General features: G+C 39.2%; 1 protein-coding gene across 2 annotated transcripts in view; it reads left to right on the top strand.

The window, feature by feature from the left end:
* MELK (maternal embryonic leucine zipper kinase) overlaps window positions 1-24,324 on the top strand; it is a 90,537-nt gene that overhangs the window by 60,262 nt on the left and 5,951 nt on the right. For both annotated transcript variants that reach the window (XM_006143747.3, XM_006143746.3), the window contains 6 exons: window positions 1,703-1,789; window positions 4,831-4,962; window positions 8,700-8,822; window positions 13,150-13,381; window positions 17,302-17,398; window positions 18,627-18,795. In XM_006143747.3, the coding sequence (XP_006143809.1) occupies window positions 1,703-1,789; window positions 4,831-4,962; window positions 8,700-8,822; window positions 13,150-13,381; window positions 17,302-17,398; window positions 18,627-18,795 (840 nt within the window). The remainder of the gene's footprint in view (window positions 1-1,702; window positions 1,790-4,830; window positions 4,963-8,699; window positions 8,823-13,149; window positions 13,382-17,301; window positions 17,399-18,626; window positions 18,796-24,324) is intronic.

Here is a 24,324-nt window from a genome sequence, read left to right as displayed (position 1 = left end):
TCTGAGTTCCCTGGAGAGGAGAACTTTATAAACAAGCGGCACTTATTGTGGCTGTTGTGAAGACCATTGTTACATTGAAAGATGAACTTTCAGTTACATTCCTTACGATCCTTTCCTGTCTGGTCTTCTGAACTTCCCAGGGCGAGACCTGATCATTCTGGTTTTCGTTTTTGGTGATCTTTGGTTCTGAGCACCCATTTCTGGCCCCTTCTTTGGTGAGGTCCCATCATGCAGGAATTAGAATACTTGGATAATCTCTATTCTTAAACAAAACAAAGTGTGTATGGAAGCTCTCAGTTACTTTTTTTAGATAGTGCTCTGCTATCTAAAAAAAGCATGGTGATGATTGTGCAGCATCCATGGCACCGTCAGAAAGGGCTCCTTACATTGTGCTGAACACACTTGGGTGACAGCGTGCTACTAGTCTGAGCCACTCTCACCAACCTAATGTTTAACCACTGACTTAAGACTCTTAGACAGCAGCTCTTTAATGAACAAGCCAGTGTGGCAAGAGAAACAGAGAGATAGAAAGAGAAAGCGAGAAAGCAAGATGCCAGGTCCAAGACCCAAACCACAGTCAGCCATGTGAGAATCCAGTGCCCTTAACTACCACGCCATCTGCTGGCCCCTATGAAACACAATTGATGAGATGATGGTGGGGATATGAAGAGAGCTGGGAAGGAGCTCTTCTTCTTGAAATACTTTTCACCTGTTTATATCTTTTTTTTTTTTAATATTTTTCCCCCTTATTCATGATAGAGCACATGCACACATGAGAGAGAGAGAGAGAGAGAGAGAGAGAAGCACCCTCCACAGGGTGTGGTCATGCTGCGATCCCCTTCCTCCACCCCATCGGATCTCGGGCACTTGTGCATGTGCCCATCATATTTCAGGCTGAGCCAGCTGGGGATTTGAACCAGGGTTGCCTTGTGAGGTCTGTCTCCTCTTGAACAGCACTGCTCCACCACAGAGCCAGCCCTATCCACTTACATCATAGAAAAGTATCAAGGATCTTAATAACAACAACTCTTGTTGTTTTTAACTTACTGGTGTTTGATTTTTAAAAAATTATATTTGCGGAACCAGCAGGTGGCATAATGGCTGTGTCGCTAGACTCCCATGTAATCCACCACGATTCAAGTCCTAGACTTGGTGGCTTAAAACTCACGCTGGGCCCGTGTGCGTGCGGGCCCAAGATCCCAAGAGAAGAATGGAGGAGATGGGATTGCGGGATGGGCATCCTCCCTAGGCGGTGATTTCTTGCTTTCTGTCTCTTTGTCTCTGTCTTTCTGGCGAGTGCATGTGCCCTATAGCAAAAAAATCTCTACAAAGAAAAAAAAAATGAAAAAAATTTGTATTTGTTAGAGGCTGTGTGTACTCCTTGGAGAGAGACAGGGGTGAGAAGGAATGAGAAAGCACCTCTACTGGGGGATGGTCAGGTTGCAATCTCTTCTCTTCCATTTCTTTTGTTCAGATTTTAGGCATGCATGCACATGTGCCTGGTGTACTTCTTAAACCACTGGGTCTGGGACTCAAGCCATGCCGTTGGTCATGTGGGATCCAGCTGCCTTAACCACCACACCATCAGCTAGCCCCAAGTGTTCAATTTTTTATAAAGTAATTGTGCTGCTTTTAAAATTTCAAAACAATAAATATATTTGTGAATTTTTTTGTTAATAAAAGTTATAATTTTTCCCCCTAGTTTATTCACCTTGATGATGATTGTGTAACAGAACTCTCTGTACATCACAGAAACAACAAGCAAACAATGGAGGATTTAATTTCATTGGTAAGAAATACAACATGAGTTTGAAAGTAATAACTTTTGTTTCATTGTTCTTTATCAAGTTCATTAAAATAGTATAGCATTTTCAGACCTATGAAAATATTACATTTATTTTACATTTATATATTATTCCCACTCAATTATTTTCTGATGTTTGCTTTATACATTCTTTAAAAATGGATAGTCTATACTTAAGACATTGAAGTAAGAGAATTGTAGTGAAAAAAATAATTAAGAAACAGAGCAAACTAGTCCACAGAGAATCTAGAGTTCAATTTTTTGTTTTGTTTTGTTTGGGAGGTTTTTGCTATAGGGCATGTGCGCTCGCCAGACAGACAGAGAGAGACATAGAGATAGAAATCGAGAAATCTCTCCCCAGGTGCTATGGTCACGCCGCAATCCCTTCTCCTCCATTCTCCTTTGGGGATCTTGGGCATGCACGCACACGCGCCCGGCGTGAGTTTTAAGCCACCGGGTCCGGGACACGAACCGCGGTTGACTACATGGGAGTCCAGCGACATAGCCATTACGCTAACTGCTGGTTCCCCAGAGTTCAAATGTTGACCACCTGAAAGTTCTCTAACATGGAACTGTGATTCTGCTGTGGAAATGAGGTAGACACAAACTGGTGTATCCTACCTAAGTACCATCCTGTCACCCCCACACTTATGAACCAACATTATGAAATCATTAATATGGTTTCCATTGTTGCTGTTTTTACCTCTTCTGGGTGATTGGTCTCTAGATCATACCTGTGTTTTCTCTGGTGATAGAAGTCTTCACCGTCGTCTGAGTGCAATCTAATGTGAACGATGAGGACTGCACCCAGCTTTCCTCATGACTTGTATTGTTTTTGTTGTTGTTCTCTAATTTGCAGGGTCAGGAGTTTAAACAGATTTTTCCTCCCTAAACAAAGCTTTGCTGAGACACAGTTCTTTTCATGGAGAAGGAAATATAAACTCATTCTTTTGAATGGCTTGATAAGCAAAGGTTCTGGAATGTATCTGGAAAATGGAAGTATAATTTACTTTTTAATGGATAATGCCTTGAAGGGAGTGGGAAGAATTGGAAATTGCTATAAGATATGTCAGGTTCTTAGTCTTTTATCATTGAAATTTTGCAGTTTCATTTAAGTGACCTAAAAAATTGTATTTTTTTGGTATGATCTTTAATGAAGATTATATTCAGATACAAATATTTTCTTTTAAAGTTTTTATTATAGAAATTTTAAGCATCTATAAAAGTGAATTAATAGAATAATAATGGTATAGTAACTGTGTGTTCAACCAGTTTCAACAGTTATTATTATTATTTTGCCAGTTTTATTTAGCTAAACACTGTCCCCTTTTTCCAGCTGGGATATTTCAAAGTAAATCCCAGATACCATGTCACTCTACCCAGGAGAAATTTTGTATGAGATTCACAGAATTTCAAAAATTTGAATCTTTTAGTTACATACTCAGAGTCTCAAGAATCTTGAAAATAAGTCTTTAAGTGGTATATTTTATGAAGTCTGTATGTACAGTTTTGAAACTTAAAAGCAAAATGGAAATATGAATTAATTGCTTTTCTTCTGAGGCAGAAAGCATAATTAAGATTGAAACATATTAGAGATTATTTTCTGTTGTTACTTATTCCCAAAGATTATTCTAAAACTTAAGCATAATTTGACAGAGTTTTAATTTTGATTTTGTTACAGTTTTCTAACATGGAACTGTGATTCTGCTGTGGAAATGAGATTGCAATGAGGAAAATACTAGCTTTTATCCTAATGTACTTGTCACTGATTTCTTTTTTTAAAAATGATTGTTTATTAAATTTTATTTATTCATTCATTTATTTTTAATTTGACAGAGAGAGAGAGAGAGAGAAAGAGGGGAAGTGAGAAAACAAGCCATCAGGTCTGGGACGCGAACCGTGGTCAGCCACTTGGGAGTGTCCAGTGCCTTAACCACCATACTACCTGCTGGTCCCCGTCACTGATTTCTTAAATGCCTGTTTATACTTATGTTCTCTATCAGAAAGGAGTAGGATGTACTTCTCTATCTAGATTAGAGAAGTGGGTTGAAGTAAATATGGGACCTGCAGGTGGCATGACTGGACTCCCACATGGCAGCCACGGTTCAAGTCCTAGACCTTGTGGCTTGCTTTCTCACTTTCTCTCTCTCTCTGTTCCTCTCTGGACAAATTAAAAATAAATAAATTAAATAAAATAAAGTTAAATAAGATAATTTTTAAAAAAAGTAAATAAGCAACCAGCCGATGGCGTAATGGCTGGAAAGCACCCAGCCGATGGCGTAATGGCTGCGTTACTAGACTCCGATGTAGTTGACCGCGGTTCGAGTTCTTTACCCGGCGGCTTAAACTCAACACCGGGCACGTGTACATGCGTGTCCAAGATCCTGAGAGGAGAATGGAGGAGAAGGGATTATGGCGTGGCCATCCCCCCTGGGGAGGGTGATTTCTCGCTTTCTGTCTCTCTGTCTCTCTCTGTCTTTCTGGCAAGTGCATGCGCCCTATAGCATGCACTATAAACCTCTCCAAGAAAAAGAAAAAGAGAAAATCTAAAAGTGACCACAGAAACGATAAGCTAAATAGAAATGTTTCAAAATGAAGTTAATGTGAAATCTTTTTATAGTTGAACCTAAACACATGCAAAAAATATGAGAGAAGGGATAAAAAAGTTCCAACATACAAATAATGGAAGTTGCAGGAAGGGAAGCAGAATAAAGAGAAGAAGAAAGCACAAAAACAAAACAAAACAAAACATAAAAGCAAACACAAATATTCCAGAAGTGAAGGATATGAGTTTCCAATAATGTAGAAAAATATAGCTTAGAAGTATTTAAAAGTTGCTCCTTCTGGGGACATAAAAATTGTTTATGTGTGGAGGGTGTGGTGCAGGGATTACTGGTTTTCACTATATGTATTGTAAAACTGTTGACTTAGATCTCTAAATATCTGTTACACTGAGGAAAATAATTTTTAAATAGAACATTATTTTAACAACTTTCATCTCTAAACTTTATTTTCTTTCCTTCCAGTGGCAATACGATCACCTCACAGCTACCTATCTTCTGCTTCTAGCCAAGAAGGCTCGGGGAAAACCAGTTCGGTTGAGGCGTCCTTCTTTTTCCTGTGAGCAGGGCAGTGCTACCCCATTCACAGGCGTCAGGGTAAATGTTTCGACCTTTTGTGTGAACGCTTGTAGGCCATGCCGTGTGCCTGCCCTGTTCATGAGTAGATCTACCACCAGGAAAGTTAACTGACTGGTATTAAGGAGTTGGAGGCAAGATACTATACAATTTGAACTTTTATTTGCTTATTTTGTTGATGAGAAAAATGGGAATTTCTGAACATGAACTCTAAAGTTTTAATATTATTGTAACATTTTATTTTAATTAATTAATTAAGCCAGAGGGTGCGTGTGCTTGTCGGAGAGAGATAATGCATCACTTCCTCTGCAAGGGACTATGGTCACGTTACAGTCCTTTTCTTCCTACCTGTCAGGATTTGGGGCATGCACACACATGCATCCGGTATGGTTTTTAAGCTGTCAGTGCTGGGATTAGTACCATAGTTGGCCATGTAGGATTCAGTTTGCTATGCAGAGCTCTTAGCCACTATACTATGGGGCCAGCCCAACATGTCATTTTAAAAACTTCTACCCTACTTGGGAACCAGAAGTTAGTGTAATGGCTATGTCACTGGACTCCCACGTAGTCGACTGTGGTTCACATCCCGGACCCTGTGGCTTAAAACTCACGCCGGGCGCGTGTGCGTGCGTGCCCAAGATCCCAAGAGGAGAATGGAGGAGAAGGGATTGCGGCGTGACCATCCCCTCTGGGGGGTGATTTCTCACTTTCTGTCTCTATGTCTCTCTCTGTCTGTCTGGCAAGCGCACGCGCCCTATAGCGAAAACCTCTTAAAAAAAAAAAAACAAAACCCTCTACCCTACTTTCCCACACCTTATTTTTCCCCCACAAAACCAATTCCTAATTATTTACATTTTTTTTTTGGAGAGACTTTTTGCTACAGGGCGCGTGCACTAGCCTGAAAGACAGAGAGAGACATTAAGAAATCACCCCCCAGGGGGAGATGGCCACGCCACAATCCCTTCTCCTCCATTCTTCTCTCAGGATCTTGGGCATACATACACATGCCCAGTGTCAGTTAAGTCCCAGGTCTGGGACTCGAACCATGGTCGACTACATGGGAGTCCAGTGACATAGCATTCTGGTACCTTATTTACTTCTTTAAAGAATGATTTTATTTAACTTTATTTAGTTTATTTATTTATTTTTAATCTGACAGACAGGAACAGAAAGAGAGAGAGAGAAAATGAGAAAGCAAGCCACAAGGTCCAGGACTTGAACTGTGGTTGCCATGTGGGAGTCCAGTCATGCCATCCGCTGGCCCCATATTTACTTATTTTTTAGAGATTTTTGTTATAGGGTGCGGCCATTCGCTGGAGACAGAGACAGAGAGACAGAAAGCAGAACTCACCCCCCTCGGGGGTGGGGATGGCCATGCTGCAATCCCTTATCCATTCTCTTCTCAGGATATTAGGCATGCATGCACATATGCCCAGCATGAATTTTAAGTCTCTAGGTCTAGTACTCAGCACAGTTGACTGTGTGAGCATCCAGCAACATAACCATTACACTATCTTCTGATCCCTTTGGGTCTATCTATCTATCTACCTATCTATCAATTTATTTATGGCAGTTCCTAATTGTTACAGAAATATTTCATGCCACAGATGAGCTAAAAGGAAAATGGAATTTACTTATGAAACTCCTACCTACAGATGATAGTTAATATTTTAGTGTTATTTTTCTCTTTTTAAATTTATTAGCTTATATAATTTGTGTAAATACAGGAGCTTTTAACTGATACAGTATTAATGAATTAGAAGTTTTTTTTTTAATTGTTGAGAATAAAACGTGTTAAAGTAGAATATATTCTACTTGATATGTGAAATATTTAATGAAGCTCATGATATTTTTGTGCATGGTTTAAGTTTGTTATTTGTTTTGAGCAGCAGTAGCTTGAGCTCATGCAACTTGAATTCCTTTTATCAAAGTCAGTTGTAACCAATTATTTTTCTCTATGTTGTTATCTTTCTTTCCCTTGTCAAGGACATTGATAATGGTAGAGAAGCTTTACATGTTTGGAAGCGCCATGTCATCCCTAAGTGCTCTCATTAGTCTGCTTTCTGTGTGAATCTTTGTGTACTTTACTAGATGGGTGTGGGATTTTGTAACATGATCTTCCCTCAGATTAATTTGGATTACAATTTAAATTATTTTAGCACTAGGAAGCTGAACCTTTTTAATCTTTGGAGAGAATTAGCCATCTTTTTGGAGAGGTTTTTGCTATAGGGCGCATGTGCTCACCAGAAAGACAGAGAGAGACAGAGAGACAGAAAGCAAGAAATAACCCCCCAGGGGGGATGGTCACGCTGCAATCCCTTCTCCTCCATTCTCTCAGGATCTTGGGCACACATGCACACACGCCTGGCGTGAGTTTAAGCCACCAGGTCTGGGACTCGAACCGTGGTTGACCACATGGGAGTCCAGTGACATAGCCACTATGCCAACTGCGGGTCCCCCAGAATTAGCCATCTTTATGGAATTCCAAAAAAATGATTCTGTGGATGAGGTGATTTTTTTTTTTCTTTTCGTCTCAAAACTGTATTTTTTTTTTTTTTTTTAAAGTTAAAATGCCATTTCTTTCACAGTCTCTTGCTGAAACCCTCTTTCCCCCTAAATTCTTTTCACATCTCATTTAGATCTTTTTTTGACACCTCTCAGTCATATGCTATGGGTATAGTGGGATCTGTCCCTGTCAGACCTAACCTCTGCCTGCTTCTTTCCCCCTAGTTTGTCTTTTGACTAAGCTAAGAACTAAATATGTAAGCTGCCATTATGTAAAGAAATCTCTGAAGTGAGATCATCTTATTCTGGGGATGGTTTTCTGATCTCTTCCTGGGGCATTTTATTGAGCTGCTGAATACCCAATTTTGAAGCAGATATATTGCCTGTGGATTTCATGAATCAACCCATCACCCATCCTGCCCACATTGCCAGACCCTTTAAACTTCCAGATCAAGTAACACATTTGGGTCCAGGAAGACTCAAATGCATGGAACTTTGCTTCTGATGAAAATACTTGTAGAAAGCGATTAGATTTCTCTATACTTAGAATAACTTTGAGCTAAGATTTTAAGTTCGTAATACCTAAGAAGCATTTCTTGTGTCTCAGCTGATCTGCTTACATGATCCGTAAAGTATCCAAATAGGAACTATCTGGGAAGATATTCACTCTTATTTTCTGCCTACTACATACTGAGTTTAAATATTTGGGCAGTCTTATTGAATCAATTTTTATAGCAGATAGACATTTTAATGACAAGAAATGAAGTAAAAATAAAATTTGGGGTTCTTTTCTGAACTTTAAGCAAATCACTGAGACGTGAAACAGGCCACATAATTTCTTTGTACTGTTTTCCCTCTTGATAGAATCACTGTTTTTCTCTGGGGTATTGTTTCTAAGAAAATAAGTAATCCTGAACTATCAATCAGTTGTTTTCAGCGAAGCAACAATACAATCTGAGCCAGGAATCACTAGAGACCGTATCACTAGCAACATCGTCAGCATTATCAGACCTCGTGCTAGGCTCTTGGGAAACAGATCTATACACAGTGTGGTACTTGCTCTGTAGCTGTCAAGTCGAGGCATGATGAACACACAGATATCACTACACTGTAGTGGATGACGGGGCCGGATAAGTAGCCAGACGTGTGTTGAGGGGCTTTAGAGAATGGAAGATAGCACCATCAGAGAGTCGAGCAGGACTATCATCATGGTACTATTCTCTCTTAAGTTCTTTTGTCTTCTAATTAAATAGTCAAAGAATCTGAGTCTGGAAGATGTGGCCACTAGTGATAAAAATTATACGGATGGATTAATAGACTATGACTGGTGTGAAGACAGTTCATCAATGGGTGTGGCTACGCCCCAAACACCACAGGTTGGTCATCTTTTATTGTTATTTAAAGCAGAGTATATTATCTCAATTGTGAAAATAACTGAACTAACATGAAGTGAGATGTGTTCTTGCAAATTTAACAAATCTCTAAACTTCTGAAAACATTAACGAGAAATTATTGGAATATGAATGAAAGGGAAGTCAATTTCTCTCATGTTAAAGTCAAGATTCTATTTTGGAGAATATTTTTTATTTTTAAAATTTTGTTAGAGGGTACATGAATTTGCCAGAGAGATAGAGAGAGAAGGAATGTGAGAAAGCACCTCCTATGGGGGATGGTAATGCCACGGTCCCTTCTCCATCTCTCTACTTTTGGGATTTGGGACACAAATGCACCAGCTGCCTTAACTACCACGCCACTGGCTAAAAAATAAATTACCTCTAATTGTTGTTGTTGTTTTAAGAATTATTTATTTAATTTTATTTAATATTATTTCTTTCTAATTTGCTATAGAACACATGCATTTATCAGAGAGAGACAGAGCAAGAGAGAGAGCAGGTGAGAAAATAAGCTGTCAGGTCCAGGACTCAAACCGTGGCCGGCCATAACCAGTGCCTTTATCGTCTACGCCACCTACTAGCCCGCCTCTACTTGTTTTTAACAGACCTCTGGAAAAAAAGCTGTTTACACTGAGCAGGCTCTGAATAAGGCCAAAGAAAGTGGAGTTTTCCCGGCAACTACCAAGCAGGTCAAATAATGACAGTGCTCTGAGTATAATGCTTTGGAAGAACTCTGTCCTTCTGCCCCTTCCGGTGACTCCCTAGTTTCATAGTAATTGGGGGCTGTTGGTTTCGGATGCTGTTACAGATCTGGAGAGAAGGCAATGGGAATGGGACAAGTTAAAATTCCGGAGTTCAGCTCCTTCTTAGCTATTTTTCTTGAACAAATGCTGTGATCCTTGCCTAACACAGAGTTCTAAAAGAACAGAGGTATACTTGTTTATGGAGAGGGAGATTTGAAGTTATAAATTTTAATATTTTTCAAAGTGACTTTTTTTTTTTCCCCTGCCATAAGGGTGTGAGCATTCATTGGAGAGACAGAGACAGAGAGACAGGAAGCAAGAAGTCACCACCCAGAGGTGATGGCCATGCCACAGTCCCCTCTCCATTCTCCTCTTGGGATCTTGGGCATGCACGCACATGCACGAGGTGTAAGTTCTGAGTTCGGGTCTGGGGCTCAAACCGCGGTCTTGACCACTTAAGAGTCCAGCAACATAACCATTACACCATCTGCTGGCCCCTCAAATAGACTTCTTAAGATGGATGTAATTTCTGCTTTCACATATTTTTGAAACATGTCAAAATGATTCTAAAGTTTAGGAGTCGAGGGACCAGCAGATGGCATAACTATATCATTGCTGGACTCCATGTGGTTGGCCATGATTTGAGTCCTGGACTCTATGGCTTCAAACTCATGCCAAGTGCCTGTGCGTGCATGCCCAAGATCCCAAGAGGAGAATGGAGGAGAAAGGATTGTGGCTTGGCCATATCCCCAAGGGGTGATTTCTTGCTCTGTCTCTCTTTGTCTCTCCAGTTAACACATGTGGCATATAGGAAAAATTTCTTTAAAAAGTATAGGCATGGAAGCACAAAGGGATGAGAATAGCTAAAAATATTCCTAACAAAGAGGAAAATGGAAGGAGGTTGGCCAACCAGATGTAAGAACTGTGGTATTATTACAAATAAACCAATGGAGCCTTTCATACGCTTACATTTTAGGACCCTCTCTTAAAAATAACATATAGCTAGATTTGTTATGTAAACTGAAAATCTTTGTCTTTTAAATTGAGAACTTAACCAGCTTATTTTGATGAATAATGTATTTATCATGTGCTACCATTGTATTTTATATTTTGTTTTATATTTTCCCTTATTTTATATTTTTATGTTAATTTTCATCCCATTGGTTTCTGTTTTATTTCTGTTTTTTTACAATTTACTCTAAATTTTGTATGTGACATTTAATTTAACCACTTCTAAAATTCACCTGTGTCTTTACAATAGGAAGTTTTTAGAACACCTAATCTCCAGTTGCCTCTCTTAGATTACATGCTGCTGATATGCCCAGCATTAGTTCTGTGCTTTTCGTAGCTTTGTATTTTGAGATCTTTGTGCACTCACAGGAAATTATGGAGGATATTGCTCTGCTCGCTTCTTCTCTTGTTGCTTCTGAGATGTCATTTTTGGTCTAGCTCCTTTCTAGTTAGTCTTTCTCTTTTCTCTGGCTCCACTAGGAACCTTCTCTTTGTTTCTGTGGTTTTATCGTTAGGGCTACTGCATTGCACAACTCCAGGGAACACACACCATTCACACAGTATCTGTGTGGGAGGTTCCTCTAGAGTTGTACAGCCTGGTAAGGTAAGGGCAGACATGGATTTCTTTCTCTTTGGCCTGACTCATTATGTTTCATATGTATGTGGGTTTGAATTTTTAATAAATTTTGGGAAAATTATTTGATAATTACTCCTTTTCCTTGTCATTATTATGTCTGTGGAATTTAGAGTAGACATATGTTAGATCATCTCATTTCATTTTCCATTTACCTTAAATCATTTTTCACATGTCCCATAGCTTTTTCTCTGTTGGCTGTATTCTGGATAATTGTTTCTGATTTATCTTCCCAGTTAACAATTATCTTTTCATTTCTATCTAGTCTGTTATTTGACATGTCCTCTTTTTTATCATTATGGTTTTTTAAAAACTTTCCAGAGGTTTATGTTTATTATTATTTTTTGATTATGAGTAAGGTTTATTCTTAGGTTTATTATTATTTTCAAATCTGTTAGGACCTTCTTCATAGTCTCATTTCTTTTATTTTTTTGGTTAGAATTATTTGTTTAATTTGATTTATTCATTCATTTATTTTCCCTTTTTTTTTGTGGGGGGGAGAGGTTTTTGCTATCGGGCACGTGTACTCGCCAGAAAGACAGAGAGAAACAGAGACAGAAGATGAGAAATCACCCCCCCCAAGGGGGATGGATGGTCACGCCACAATCCCTTCTCCTCCGTCCTTTCCATGGGATCTTGGACACACACACGCGTGCCAGGCATGTGAACCAGCTATGCTAACTGCTGGTCCCAAGAGAGAGATATTTTTTTTGGAGAGGTTTTTGCTATAGGGTGTGTGTGCTCGCCAGAAAGACAGAGAGAGACAGAGAAATAGAAAGTGAGAAATCCCCCCCCCGGGGGATGGCCACACTGCAATCCCTTCTCCTCCATTCTCCTCTTGGGATCTTGAGCACACACGCACACGGGCCTGGCGTGAGTTTAAGCCACTAGGTCTGGGACTCAAACCGCAGTCGACTACATGGGAATCCAGTGACATAGCCATTACGCCAACTGCTGGTCCTGAGAGATTTTTTTTACTATGGGGCATGTGCGCTTGTTAGAGAGATAGAGAGAGAGACAGAGATAAAAAGCAAGAAATCACCCCCTCAAGGGGGATGGCCATGCCGCAGTCCTTTCTCTGCCATTCTCTCCTCGGGATTTTGGGCATGCGTGACATGTGTTCAGCATGAGTTGAAGCTGCTGAGTCTGGGACTCAAACTGAGGTCAACTACGTGGGAGTCCAGTGACATAACCATTATACCATCCACTGGTCCCAAAGGGCAGGTATTTTTTAATTCATCCTTTCACTTTAGTTATAGCTCTTTCTAACTTTACATGGGAATTTTGCATCTAATTTACCACCTTGCATAGGCCTAGGGCTTCTGTGTCTGTTAAAACCCATCCTATAGGTTGTCAGAGATATAGTAGATGCCCTGAGGGTAGCAGATAGATTCAACCTTGCTTAAATCTTCAGATTCTTGCTCCTGCTTTTAGTTTGACCTCTGAGGATTTTCCTTTCTTTTTTTCAAGTTCAACCATAAATTTAAAAGTATTAAGAAATGTTTTTTTACTCAACACTTCTGATAGAATATTTTAACATGTTTTTCCTTCCAATCATTGACTAAATTTTTATTTTTTAATTATATATTAGAGGTATACCACGGCAATTTAGGTCTGGGAAGCATTTCTTAGGGTTTTGTTTGTGTCCATTCTCAGTATAGCCTAGAGTCCTGAGTATATCAGAACACTTGGCCTGAACCACCTTGGAAATTATTTGTCCATAGAACAGAACAAAGAGATTTACATGAAATAAAGAGAACTGAATGTACATTTTCAAATTTCCTGATATTGCCCATAATATCCTTTTGATAACATTACGTTTAACACAGACAGTGAAATGTAATTTGCAAATGATTAAGGCATGTTGAAAGAAATGGACTTTTCTTCTTCAGTGTGCTTTATCCAGTAACTTTTTTTCCAGTTTACCAAGCATTGGACAGAATCAAATGGTCTGGAATCTAAGTCATTAACTCCAGTATTATGTAGAACATCTGCAAATAAATCGAAGAACAAAGAGAATGTATATACTCCCAAGTCTGCTGTAAAGAATGAAGAGGACTTTGTATTTCCTGAGCCAAAGACTCCAGTTAATAAGAACCTGCATAAAAGAGAGAGACTCACTACTCCAAATCATTACACTACACCCTCAAAAGGTATTTGCTAAGTGAACTAAGCAGTGGTAAACAGCTTCAAATGTCTTGTCTTTTTTTTCCCCCCATGTTAAATAAATATATGCAGATCAGAAATTGCTAGTATTGGGCTGGCCCAGTTCCGCAGTGGTTAAGTACTGTGCATCGGGAGCCAAATCCCACATGGCTAACTGCAGTTTGAATCCTGCAGTTTGGCCCTGGTGGTTTGAAAAACACATTGCGTGTGTGTGTGTTTGTGTGTACCCGTGTCAAAAATCCTGAATGGAAAGAGACATGGAAGAAAAAGGATTGCAGTATGATGGTGCCCTGTTGGGGTGTGCTTCCTTCTCCATCCCCTATGAGCATATATACCTTCTGGCAACAAGGAAAAACAAAACAAAACAACACCTAGTGATTCCTTTACTACTGTAGAGTGCTTTTAAAAAAAAAAAAAAATTCACAGAGAGCACATGTGCTTACCAGAGACAGACAGAGAACGAGGGAAGATGAGAAAGCACGTGCAATGGGGAATAGTCATACCATAATTCCTTCTCCGTTTCTCCCTCCTGTTGGGATATTTGAACAGGTACGCACATGTGCCCAGGTTGTTTCTCAGGCCACCAGCTTCAAAACTTGAACTGCACAGTTGGCCATGGGGGATCCATTAGCCTTAACTACCATGCCGTGGACTATAGCGTGCTTTTTTTTTTTTAAAGAAAAAAGAAATTACTAACATTTTCAGGATTTTCTGCAAATAAATTTTTTTTATCATCTTTTGTTTGCATTAGTTGAAATGAAAGTATATATTTAATCAATTTCTGATTTTTTTCTTAAATGATAATTAAGCTTTTCTTTTTTTTTTTCCACTTAATAGCTTTAATTATAGCATGATAGACTATCAAAACTAGAAGGCAGGACTGACTCTAGCATAGTGATTAAGTGCTATGCAGAGGAAGCTAGATCCCACATGACTGATTAAGGTTCAAGTCCTAGCCTTGGCACTTTAAAGAACATGCTGGGGGGCTAACAGTTGGTGTAATGGCTACATTGCTGGACTCCCAAGTAGTTGACCACAGTTCGAGTCCTGGACCTGGTGGCTTAAACTCACGCCGGGCACATGTGCACGCATGTTCAAGATCCCAAGATCTGGCCTTTGAATCTCCTCCGCACCCTGTTGTCAATATCTCTGGGTTTCCGCCAGTTGCACTTAATTTTGACGTATCAGTCTGACTGGTGCTGAATGAACTTCTTGGTCTTCTTTTTGACGATCTTGGGCTTCATAAGGGGTTTGAGGGCAGCTACAATGGCGGGTAGATGGCCACCACCTCGACAGGCAGCATTGAGGAAGAGAGAAGGAAGCCCAGTTATCTCTACTTCTGATGACACAAGCCAGAGTCCTTCCTACTCATCAGAACCTCTAGTTCTGTCCTGTTGTATTGCCCTTACCTAGTAGACAGAGGACATCTTTGATGCCCTTCTAGATATCTCTGTGCATATGTCACAACTCTCATTCCCTTGGTTTCTTCTTCAATTAATTATCACCAGTTGTTTAAATTGTTTCATTTATGATATGTCACTGTTTTAATTGCTGACCTCATCTAGACACATTGTCGGTGTGCCTCTTAAAATATAGCATGGCGTGGGGCTGGCAGGTGGCATGGTGGTTAAGGGCACTGGGCTCCCATGTGGACAACTGAGGTTGGAGTACTAGACCTGGCGACTTGCTTTCTCACTTACTCTCTCTTCCTGTCTGTCCCTCTCTGGTCAAATTAAAAATAAAAATAAATAAATAAAATTAAATAAAATAATTCTTTAATGAAATACATGCATACACATCCAGCACGGTGCAAAGGAATTCAGAACCCATGTGGCCAACTGGGGTTCAAGATTCGGCCTCGTCAACTTGGAAAACACCAGGATGTTGACTTAATGGAGATTTGGAGAAAAAAAGGATTGCAGCATTATTAGGCCTTGTTGGTGTGCCTATGATTGCTATGATAATATCTGCACACAGTAGGACCTCAACAGTAGCTGTTGTTTTATCTTTTCCCTATGTGTGTGTGTGGGGGGTCCCTTTTTCTTTTGCTACTTCTCTTAAAATAACTATAGGGTTCTTTGAATTTAGGAGTCAGACAGGGAGATAAGATGACCATAGCTCACCTTAGCTTATTCAGGGTTTATGTTTTGTTTTAAACCTTTCAATTATATAGTTCCTTCTTTTGTTGATATTTTTAATATTTTTTAAAAAAGATTTTTGTTATAGGATGTGTGCACTTACCAGGCAGAGAGACAGAGAGAAAGTGAGAAATTGTCTCCAATGGGGCATGGCCATGCTGCAGTTCCCTCTCCTCTGTTTTCTTGGTATTATAGGGGATGCATACACATGTACCCAGTGTGTTTTTCAAGCTGCTGGGTCCAGGACTTGAAAAATGCAATCAGCCAATGTGGGAGCCAGTGCCTTAACCACCATGCCACCTGCTGACCTGGTATTTTTTAATTTTTTATATATTTTTGAGAGTTTTGAAATATGGATAACTTGGAATTTATTTTATAATCTTGAAGTATCATTCGTTTACATATCTTGTCCCTGTGAAATAGTGTTGGTCAAAAGCTATTATCAGCCATTTTTCTTTAAATATAAGAGCTGCCTAAGGGAGCAAGTGGCTGAAGCCACAATTGATAGCTTCTATTAGTGCATTTTACCTTCTCTGTTAGTTATTTTTGACATAAACATTCATTTCATTTTTGTAACTCTTGTACAGTCCAGTCAGTGACCATTTATTGAAGGACAACTATATATGGTAGTAGATGCTCTCGATATACCAAGATGAAAACAGTTTTCACAGACATTTTCGATTGCTCTTATTTTCTTGTTGTGGAACTGGTGACAATAGAACTTAGTAGTCATAAACAAAATCAAACCAGCAGTCTCTCTTTAAAAATTGGACATATCTTTGTTCCTATAAAGAGAGTTATTCTCTCTAAATATATACAACTTTTAGATCATGAATAGAAAGTCAAATAGGGACCAGCAGTTGGCGTAATGGTTATGTCGCTGGACTCCCATGTACTCGACCATGGTTTAAATCCCGGACCCGGTGGCTTAAACTCATGCCGGGTGCATGTGCGTGCGTGACCAAGATCCTGAGAGGAGAATGGAGGAGAAGGGATAGTGGTGTGGCCATCCCCCCAGGGGGTGACTTCTCACTTTCTGTCTCTGTCTCGTTCTGGCGAGTGCACATGCCCTATAGCAAAAACCTCTCAAAAAAAAAAAAATTCTGCGGAGTCCCAGTCCCCATAGGCAAAAACCTCCCAAAAAAAAAAAAAAAAAAAAAAGTAAAATAAGTGGTAACCAGCTTGGTTAATTAGGTTTATTAGATTTGTTAACCAGATTTATTACAAACTAGAATGCACACACCCTACCCAGAATTAAACAAAACATCCTGGAACAGGGACTATAAAAAATAACCAAAGCTCACAACTCTTAATAACTTTTGTGAAGCCTATATAGGGTTTGATTTCTTTGTCTAATGGAAGTCGAATAGGACTGTGAATTGAATTAACACCTTTCAATATTGTATCAATTAAAGGCATAAATTGAGCCTGTATAAATATAGATTGGCTTTTTATTTATAGAAGGAAGAATCAGTAATAATGAAGTCTTTATCACATGCTATTTGCAATGAAATCATAAGCCTGACCTCAGTTTGCAATGAAGAAAAAGCCTCACATGCAAAGGCAAATGAGTTTGTTTTTATTATAAATCATATGGATACATTTCTTTAAAGAATTAGAGCTTGTAATATCACTGGCCAAGTGAGTATAATATTCCAATACATATTTTAATGAGTCAGTGAATGAGGTGATATATTCATTGCTGATAGAAATTTCAGAATTGTAGCATGTCAGCTAAGTATGGTGTGTGTTTGTTGTTTTTCTAATAGCTAGAAACCAGTGCCTGAAAGAAACCCCCGTTAAAACACCAGTACATTTAGCAGGAGCAAACAAGTTAATGACAGGTGTCATTAGCCCTGAGAGACGGTAAGTGTTCAGTTTTCTAGATTCTTTGATCTTTAGTATATGTACCCAGATTTCTTTTTCTGTATATGATAAACCTGATTTAGGTGAGCCATCATGTAAGCTCTGTTGGAGATGGAAAGACTGTTTGTATGAGGATGGTCTGTGGCCATTATAGGAATTGCGACCATTGCCTTCCTCATGAGGTAGCAGCATGAAACTGATCACCATCAGGATTGGCATATTAACTTAAAAGTGCTGCAGACTGGCAAGACAGTGGCCTTGTCCCCAGCCATGGAGTTCCCTGTCTGAGGCCCATCTTTCTCTGCTCTTCTTCCAGTAGAGAGTAGACATCCAGGGACCAGCAGTTAGCGTAATGGCTATGTCGCCGAATTCCCATGTAGTTGACTGCGGTTCAAGTCCTGACCCAGCGGCTTAAATTCATGCCGGGTGTGTGTGCATGCATGCCCAAGATCCTGAGAGGAGAATGGAGGAGAAGGGATTGCGGCATGGCCATCCCCCCCGCCCAGGGATGATTTCCAACAGATAGTGCCCCCCAGTTGTAAACATACTACCGTTTCAAAGAAAACCCACTTCTTTTATATAAAAAGTTCTGCAACACAGGTGGCCATTATTTTTCATCACTATTTTCTTAAAGCATGATTTATTTGTGGAAACCAGAATGTGAATTGGGTATTAGATAATACTATGAAATTATTAATTGTCTCAATGTACCAATGGCATTGTGGTTCTATAAGAAAATATTCATTGGAGAAGTGTACTGAAGTGTTTCAGAGTGAAGTGTAACTATATCTTCAGATGGGTTACTTTCAAATGACTTAGCTAATTCATACATATATTGAATGTTTATATTATCTACAAGGGAGATCAGAAAATTCATAGATACTGTGTATTATGACAAATCATGCATGCATCTCAAACTATTTTTGCACCAAAATATACTTGTACTTTAATTCCATTTTCCCAGGAGCTTTTTGAAGCTTCCTCATATATATAAGTCTCCTTGTACATAGAGAAAATGTATGGCAAAATATTCACAGGTGTTGAATCTAGGATATGTGTGTGTTCATTGTACTATTCTTTCAATGTTTCTGTATATTTTATGTTTAAAAAGGGGGAGAGAATAGTTTTATTAGATGGCAGATGGCTGGGAGGACAGGCGATGGCTCCTCTCTGTGGGACCCACCAGCAAAAGACCCAGGTCTACTTATACTTCATTTCTCTCTTTAAGGTGCCACTCAGTGGAGCTGGATCTCAACCTAGCACATTTGGAGGATACTCCAAAGAGAAGAGGAACCAAAGTGTTTGGGAGCCTTGAAAGAGGATTGGATAAGGTTATCACTGTGTTAACCAGAAGCAAAAGGAAGGGCTCTGCCAAAGACGGGCCCAGAAGGTTAAAGGTAGGTGGATTCGAGTTATTTAGCATGGGTTTCAGAAGCTGACTGCTAACTGGACTTTTATTTCTTTTCTTAAGTACTGAATGAAATGGTTAGTACTTCTTATACCTACTCATTTGGTTAATATATATTTTCAAACAGCTCAAGTATGCATGTTACTGTGCAGTGGACTTTGTGATTGTGTAGATAAATTAGATACAGCTACTCCATTTCAAGGAGCAAATAACAGTAATTCATATATTCAAGATCATTTTCATCATGGAGGTGGAGAAGCAGAGAGCCTATGTAGGAACCTGAGGGCTGTCTTAAGGATAACAGCTAGAGCTCAGTCATCATTTTTCTGATACATAGAGTCTGGTACACCGGAGGGCCTACCTTTATACGCCCTCATGAAATATTTGAATGCATAGAAGTTGATTTGAACTTTGAGTGCGGTGTATGTGAGGAAACTAGTAAGTGGCAGGCTGGGAAGTTAGACTGGGAGGTCTTCAGAGGCCTAAGAGGTTTGGAAATCATTCAGTAGACTTGTTATGCTATAAAAGGGTTAATGCATCAGTGAGATGGGCATTATATTTGGAGGGGGGAGGAAGCAAAAATAAGTTTTAGTAGATACCCTCTTGGATTCCCTCTGAACATTTATTTAAACATCTAATGAATGACATTTTAAAAAGTTTATTTTTATAAAACAGTGAGAGGAGGCGATAAAGAGTAAGAACTAAGTGTTATTTTATTTATTTATATCTTTCTTGAAAGAGAAAGACAGCAAGAGAGAGAGCGCGTGTACCCCCAAAGGTGTCCTGATACTACAATTCCCCTTGAGCCTTCAGCCAGCCCTAGATCATAGGAACCATGTGCCTGACATACTTAGGGATGTCCCCAGATCTGAACCAGGAACTTCCCCATGTAATACTGCCCATTTAATACTTCCCCATGTCATACTGCCTCACACAGTGTTGGACTTTACCAACTAGACCACCTATCTGGCCCCATAAGAAATAGGTTTTATTTTGTTTTGTTTTGTTTTGAGAGGTTTTTCACTATAGGGCCTGTGGCTTGCCAGACAGACAGAGACAGAGAGACAGAAAGTGAGAAATCACCCCCCAGGAGGGAAGGCCATGCTGCAATCCCTTCTCCTCCAACCAGGAACTTCCCCATGTAATACTGCCCATTTAATACTTCCCCATGTCATACTGCCTCACACAGTGTTGGACTTTACCAACTAGACCACCTATCTGGCCCCATAAGAAATAGGTTTTATTTTGTTTTGTTTTGTTTTGAGAGGTTTTTCACTATAGGGCCTGTGGCTTGCCAGACAGACAGAGACAGAAAGTGAGAAATCACCCCCCAGGAGGGAAGGCCATGCTGCAATCCCTTCTCCTCCATTCTCCTCTCGGGATCTTGGGCACACAGGCACATGCACCCGGCATAAGTTTTAAGCCACCGGGTCCGGGATGCGAACCGCGGTCGACTACGTGGGAGTCCAGTGACATAGCCATTACACTAACTGCTGGTCCCAGAAAGAGGTATTTTTTGATAGGGTCCCATGTTGTGATTTTTCTGCCCCACCCTCCCAGTTAGCTAGGATCACAGCTGCATACCACCACACCAGGCTTATTTCGGTTGGGCCAGAACTGAATGTGGACCTTCCATGTGGCCTTAGCCACTAGCTGCAGTGCCTTAATGTTATAATCAGACAATGTTTTTGTTTGGTGGAAATGGAAGAAGTAAGAGGAAATGGGTTCAATAAAACGCAGTTCATGTCTTTGAAGAACTCGTAGAGTGCTAGCGCAAACAGACTGAGATGCTTGGGGCTCAGCGTTGTAATATCATCTTCTAAGAAGTGTGGTGCCCAGAGGAAGGAGGAGAAACTGGTGGTGTTCCCGTGATTTGGAGACTGGGTCTGTGTGTAGTTTTTACACTGACACCTCACATTGAGCAGTTCTGGGTGGTTTTGGGGAAAGAAAATGTTGAGCTGTTGGCAGAATGGTTCTTCAGAAGAGAATGTTCTGAGATCCTGGTTATTTCTGATATCAAAGTTGAAGATAAGGACTTACCCATTAGTATTCATTGTCTTGTTAAATTTATGCAGTGCTCCAAGAAGATTTATGTTACACATAACTATTTATTAGCCATATTCTATTCTCTTATTCTGAATTTCTCTAGTTGGAGATAGTTATGGAGTATTTCAAATCCTAACACTGGCATTAAGAAAACCATAGTGCCATTTCACTGGACATTAAATAGATAGGATATATATATATATTTTTTTTTTTTTTGCCTTTTCTTTCTTTTTTTTTCTTTCATTTATTTATTTTTACATTTTTCCACAAACATTTACTTTACATAGCAACAAATTTTAGCTCATACGCCAAATAGATAGGATTAAAGAAACTTGTCTGTGCATGTTATAGATGAAGCTTAAGCAGTTATCACATACTAATGGATAATGTTTTCAAAATGTTCACCTCTGTAAATTGCGTGGAACCTGAATGCATTTTTCAATAAAACCTGCTGTGGTATTAGTTTACTTCTAGGTAGTGTTTCTAGGACATACGAGAAAATCCATAAGCTTGGGGATTAGAAATATGGGTTCTAGCTCCAGCTTGGTACTAAAGCTTGGATAAGTCATTTTATCCTTGACTTCTTCAGTTTCTTCCATTGTAAACTCTGGAGATATTGCCTACTTTGGCAACCTCATAGAGCCAGGAAATAGAAACAATACTCTGTATAGGATGCCACATTGCATATGAAATGTTAAATTACTGTAACATTCTCCAATGTCAAGGATCATTATTATCAGTGTAGAGCATTTTAATCCTGTTGTAGCCAAACCATAGACCTAATTAGCACACACCTAGGGTCTGAAACATAATTTAACTTTGGATTTGTAACCCTTTCAATTTTTTGCCCTTTTTTTTTTTTTTAATTGCTAAGAGATGGAGGGTGTTTGTTCACCAGAGATAGAAAGAGAGGGCAAGGGAGAAAGCACCCCTGAATGGGGTGTGGGCATGCCATAATCCTTTCTTAATTTCTCCATCCTGTTGGGATTTTGGACATGCACACATGTATGTCCAGCATGATTTTTCAAGCCGCTGGGGCTGGGATTTGAGCCACAGTCAGCCATGTGAGGTCTGGTTCCCTTTCTCACTATACCACACGTTAACTTTTTTGAATGCATTAGCTTTTTTTTAGAAATGAAGAAACTGCTATAAGAAATTAAGACTCTCTTCCACCAACTTATTAAAAATTATAAACTTACAGAAAAGTTGAGAGAGTAGTACACAGAACACCATAGTTTTTTTCAAGATTGCAAAGCATATGTAGTTTAAGCCCTTTTTTAGGACACAGTCTATAAAAATCTGAAATTTAAATAGATAAATTAGGATTAAGTTTTTATTTTATAAAAACTTTTCATTATAATTTGAAAGTGTTTCATTTATTGTTCCATTTATTATTATCTTGACAGAAATAATTTAGTAAGGTGAAAAGAACCCTGGGTTAGAAGAAGACAGGACACAGAAGGACCCATTATAGCTGTGCCATTTGTTCTCTTTGAAACTTGAAGCTGGAATCCTCAGACTTCAGAATGTTTGCCATGTTGAGTGTATCATCTACACAGTTATTTATCTGATATTTTCTTTATATTGACTCTCATTTAAACAATAAGATTATAAAGGTGTAATGAGCATATAATAAACTGCACTATTAAAAATGTATAATTCATATGCTGTGGCATTGTATATGCATCTATGAAGCTGTTATCACAGTCAAGATTACTAACCTTTTTTAAATTTATATTTATTTAAAAAGAAGCCATAGAACATTCATTTTGGCAAATTATAATTTTCCGAGTCAGATTGGAACAAATACATAGTATTAAGATAAGTAAGTAAGTCTCCATTGATAACTTATATTATGCAATAGGAAACATTTCTTACATTAAGAAATCTGAATCTTTTCTGAATCTTTTCTTATTATTGAGAAGTAAGATCCATGAGTCTTTTTCTACCTCGGCATTTTTGTTATTTATAAAATGAACTCAAATCTGGGGCCAGCCTGTGACTTGGTGATTAAGACAGCTGGATCCCACATGGCTGACTATATACTTTGAGTCTCTGACCTGATGGCTTGAGAAACACACTAGGTATGTGGGTGTGGGTGCCCATAATACTCAAAGGAAGGAGAAATGGAGGGGAAGGGATTCAGGCATGACCATGCCCTCTGGGTTATGCTTTCTTACTCTTCCCACTTCCCTCACTGGCAAGCACATATAATCTCTGGCAAATTTAAAAAGAAAAAGAAAAAAAGGAACTCAACACTGAAAGACATATAAGTTTTTTATTGGTTTTGTTTTGTTTTTGGAGAGGTTTTTGCTATAGGGCAGGTGCACTCACCAGAAAGAGAAAGAGAGAGACAGAAAATGAGAAATCACCCCCCAGGGGGGATGGCCACGGTACAATCCCTTCTCCTCCATTCTCCTCTCATGATCTTGGGCACGCACGCACGTGCACCCGGCGTACCCGGCGTGAGTTTAAGCCACTGGGTCTGGGACTCGAACCACAGTCGGCTACATGGGAGTTCAGCGACATAGCCATTACTCTAACTGCTGGTCCCTTTTTCTTTTTTTTGAAAGACATAGAAGTTTTAATTTCGACAGTAGAGGAGGAACTACTAGGAAGGTAGGGGTTTTTGTCTTTGTCCAGGACCTACTGAAACAATGGCTGGCACATACCAAGCATCCATTTAGTAGTTGTTGAATGAATATATAGATACAAATTAGGAATGAGATTATCTTTTAGAGTTGGGTTCTCAGTCAATGAGAAAAAAATAACATCACGTTACCTTTTTAAAGGGATATCTGTTAAATTTGTTCTGTTCTAGAATTGTCATTGAACCAACCCCTGGAATTTTGTAATATTTCTTAAATAACCCAGAAAAAAATTAAAGAAATACATCCAACTACAGTTATGCATTGCTTAAGAACAGGGATGCATTCTGAGAAATGTTTGTTAGACAATGTAATCATTGTGTGAACATCATAGAGTATACTTATGTGGGGTACCTAAGTGTCCCATGTGGGAACATTGTCATATAAGCAGTCTGTCATTGACTGAAATGTCATTATGAGGCCCATGATTATATATATAAAAAGGAAACTTGAGGAGGCATTCGTTTCATCTCCCCACGGTTTACAGTTCAGGGATCATCCTGTGGGAAGGGAGACTTGGTAAAGTTCAAACAGATAGATTGTTGATATTCGTTCCTTAACTAAATTGGTAGGAGAAGAATGTGTGAAATGTCTGATATGGGTGTAGTTAGTAATCAATATCATTTTCTAAGCTTTCTCAGCACCATCTAAATTTGAATTACTAAGAGTGGACTGAATTCTCTTAGTCCTTTTCTCAAAATATTTCCATTTGAAATGATGCTATATATATATATATATATTTTTTTTTTTTTTGGAGAGATTTTCGCTGTAGGGCGCGTGCGCTCGCCAGACAGACAGAGACAGACATAGAGACAGAAAGCGAG

This window comes from Tupaia chinensis, unplaced genomic scaffold (genome assembly GCF_000334495.1).
Source record: "Tupaia chinensis unplaced genomic scaffold, TupChi_1.0 Scaffold000104_1, whole genome shotgun sequence".
Classification (NCBI taxonomy): domain Eukaryota; kingdom Metazoa; phylum Chordata; class Mammalia; order Scandentia; family Tupaiidae; genus Tupaia; species Tupaia belangeri.
Note: the sequence above shows the minus strand (reverse complement) of the source record. Positions and strands in the feature narration are given on the sequence as shown.